Source organism: Olea europaea, unplaced genomic scaffold (assembly GCF_002742605.1).
Source record: "Olea europaea var. sylvestris unplaced genomic scaffold, O_europaea_v1 scaffold1636, whole genome shotgun sequence".
Taxonomy (NCBI): domain Eukaryota; kingdom Viridiplantae; phylum Streptophyta; class Magnoliopsida; order Lamiales; family Oleaceae; genus Olea; species Olea europaea.
Window position 1 is genome coordinate 38,557 of NW_019234008.1, and position 3,587 is coordinate 42,143.

General features: G+C 40.2%; 1 protein-coding gene across 1 annotated transcript; it reads left to right on the plus strand.

Annotated features, from left to right (window-relative positions):
- The first annotated feature begins 4 nt into the window (after positions 1–4).
- On the plus strand, positions 5–2,439 carry LOC111377298 (subtilisin-like protease SBT1.7). The gene has a single exon (XM_023000370.1). It carries the CDS (start codon positions 5–7, stop codon positions 2,234–2,236), a length of 2,232 nt encoding a protein of 743 aa, XP_022856138.1. The 3' UTR covers positions 2,237–2,439.
- Positions 2,440–3,587: the final 1,148 nt, after the last annotated feature.

A 3,587-nucleotide genomic window follows, 5' to 3' on the forward strand; every position in this document is an offset into this window, starting at 1 on the left:
GAAGATGGGAATTTTGTCCTTCCTCATAGCCGTTTGCATACTAAATCTTCATTCACCAGCAACATTGGCAAATGATAATCCTGGAAAGAGTAGTTTAGATACATATATCGTTCATGTTGAAGCACCTGATGGCCAAATTTTTACTCAATCCGAAGATCTGGACAGTTGGTATCATTCATTTTTGACAACGACATCTATATCAGGTGAGGGACCGGAGATTGTTTATTTGTACCGCTCTGTGTTCAAAGGTTTTGCTGCAAGATTATCACCAGATGACGTAAAAGCCCTGGAAAAGAAGGATGGTTTCATTTCAGCGCATCCTGAAGAAAAATATTCTTTGCACACAACTCACAGTCCAAATTTCTTGGGGTTGAACCAAAATATGGGATTCTGGAAAGACTCCAATTATGGTAAAGGTGTGATCATTGGTGTGATAGACACAGGAATCTTCGCCGACCACCCTTCATTTAGCGATGAAGGGATGCCACCCCCACCTGCTAAATGGAAGGGAAAGTGCGATTTCAATTATACAGCTTGTAATAACAAACTCATTGGAGCTAGGTACTTCAGCTTTGGAGACACGGCACCACTAGACGATTCTGGCCATGGCACACACACTGCAAGCATTGCTGCAGGAAACTTTGTGAAAGGTGCCAATGTGTTTGGCAATGCCAATGGCACTGCAGCTGGTATTGCGCCTCTTGCTCATTTGGCAATTTACAAAGTTTGCTCATTTTTCTGTTTGGAAAGCGATATAATTGCTGCAATGGACACTGCTATTGAGGATGGAGTTGATATCCTTTCCATTTCTCTTGGTAGCTTGTCCATCAATTTCTATGCTAATAGCATTGCACTAGGCGCATTTAGTGCAATCGAAAGAGGGATTCTGGTTAGTTGTTCAGCAGGAAATAGAGGTCCTTCTAACTTCTCTTTATCAAATGCAGCCCCTTGGATTCTTACGGTTGGTGCCAGTACCATTGATAGAGATATCCGGGCAACGACACTGCTTGGAAATGATAAAGAATTACATGGACAGTCGGCTTTCCAACCAAATGATTTTCCTTCAAAACTCCTCCCTCTGGTTTATCCCGCAATGCTTAATGCCAGTGATTTCAGCCTACAATATTGTAGTGCTCTGTCTTTGAACAAAACTGACATCAAAGGAAAAATAGTGTTATGTGATTTTGTTAGAGGAACAGGAAGAATTTCTAAAGGAATAGCGGTGAAGAATGCTGGTGGTGCTGCTATGATTCTTGTGAACCCTGAAGAGTATGCAAACACAACTTTTTCCGAACCTCATGTCCTTCCAGCAACACATGTCAGTTATGCCGACGGACTAAAGATCAAAAGGTACATAAATTCTACTACAGCTCCAAAGGCCACAATTATATTCGAAGGAACTATAATTGGCAATGATCGTGCCCCGGTGGTTGCTGCATTTTCTTCTAGAGGCCCTGGCTTGGGGAGCCGTGGTATCTTAAAGCCTGATATTTTGGGTCCCGGAGTCAACATCCTTGCAGCCTGGCCTGTCTCGGTTGAAAATAACACGAATACAAAATCAACATTCAACATAATCTCGGGCACTTCAATGGCTTGTCCACACCTTAGTGGTGTAGCAGCATTGCTCAAAAGTGCTCACCGAGATTGGTCCCCTGCTGCCATTAAATCTGCAATCATGACTACTGCTGATGTTGTTAATCTTGCCCGAGATCCAATTGAGGACGAACAATTCCTTCCAGCCAAAATCTTTGCCACTGGAGCAGGCCACGTCAACCCTTCAAGAGCAAGTGATCCAGGACTCGTTTATGACATTAAGCCTGAAGATTACATTCCATACCTGTGTGGACTGAATTACACAAATCGACAAGTTGGTGTCATTCTACAGCGTAGGGTGAATTGCTCGGAAGAATCAAGCATACCTGAAGAGCAGCTAAACTATCCTGCATTTGCTATCACACTTACGCTTCTATCTTTTTCTCAAACTTATACAAGGACACTAACAAATGTTGGTGAGCCGAAGTCCTATTACAGTCTAGAGATTATGCCACCACCCGGGATTGAGGTACTTGTTGAACCCAAAACGCTCAACTTCTCAGAACTGAATCAGATGATCAGATATCAAGTGACATTCAACCGATTGTCATCTGCTGCAAACAACACTGTTGTTCAAGGTTTCCTGAGATGGACTTCACAGAAGCATTCTATTAGGAGTCCTATAGCAGTTTCATTGCTGTGAAATACCCAAAAGAATATCTGCCGAACACAATTTTATGCACCAAAATGACTTGGTGTCATGATTTGTGATGTTCAAAATCCAAACTATTACACGTATTGGCACCACGTAATAAGTTATCGTTGTACTTTATTTGTTTTTCCTTTTAATTTACTTCTCCTTTTCAGAAGTAAAGTGATTATAATAACGTTCCTCCACTTTATTTACTTTTCCTTTTCAGAAATAAAGTGATTATAAGAACGTTCCTCCACTTAATTTTCATCTATAATGTGCAAAACTATAACTACCCAATCATTCTGCCAAAAATAAACTTGTTCTCCACATGCTTCTGTCGTCGTGCATGTTAATGTTGACCATTTTTTATTTTTGGTTGGATTGTCAATTTTGCTTTTATCGATTCTGTTATTTTCGAAACCATATGGTTTGATCTAATTTGAGTAAAGAACATTTAAAAAAAAAAATTATAGAATCTAAAGAACAAGAACACAGTATATGTTTTTGCCCTCGAAAGGGTCCGGATGTTCGGTCGTAGACCTAGTCACCCGTTGAGCATCTACTAAGGGATTTAGCTCAAAGATCCACTAATATCAACCAAGAATCAGTTTACAAATGTACGAAGAAATGTTTGATTTCTTCGATTTTGTTCTCGCCTCTTTTTGTTGAAAAATCCTCACTCATTTGATTTTTCTATATCTCACACTAAGCAATTAGGGATTACCACTAAGAACATCAACTATCAATCACAAAGATTAATTTCAGATTACAGAACAAACCCTAACTTTTCACTCAGAAAAGTGAAGAGACGGAGAGCAAAGAAAATGAAAAGCTTCTTCACGTATGAACAGGGCCAAGGTCAAATATATATCTGTCCACACCAATGGTCACGATCAAGGGCTGGAATGAAGCCACGTGTACGGCTGATTCTCATCCTAGAAAAGAGGCTAAAATCGTGTTGTATAAAAAACGCGTTTTCATCTAATTAATCAGCAACCCGGTTGCAAAATTGGCCCAACATAAAATGGCCCAACAAACAAGATTTAGCGAGGCAGCCCAAAACTTTTAACAGATTCAAATCGCCACGAAAGGAAATGAATGCAATCAGTCCATCTATATATAGCTCAGTCGGCTGAAACTAAGGCCGCCACCATTGTGGGTTGCCTTACTCCCCTCGTGGATAAAAAGTAACAAGAACTACAATTTACATAGGCGAGTAACAAAAAACATAGGACAAAATCACTGCATTTGGTGCATACAAAACTCCGACTTAAGACGCTGAACGACTCGAAGGGAATGAAGTTCGATCACGGTAATTATGAAGCCATTTTCATTCACAATATTAATCCCATGTTTTAGT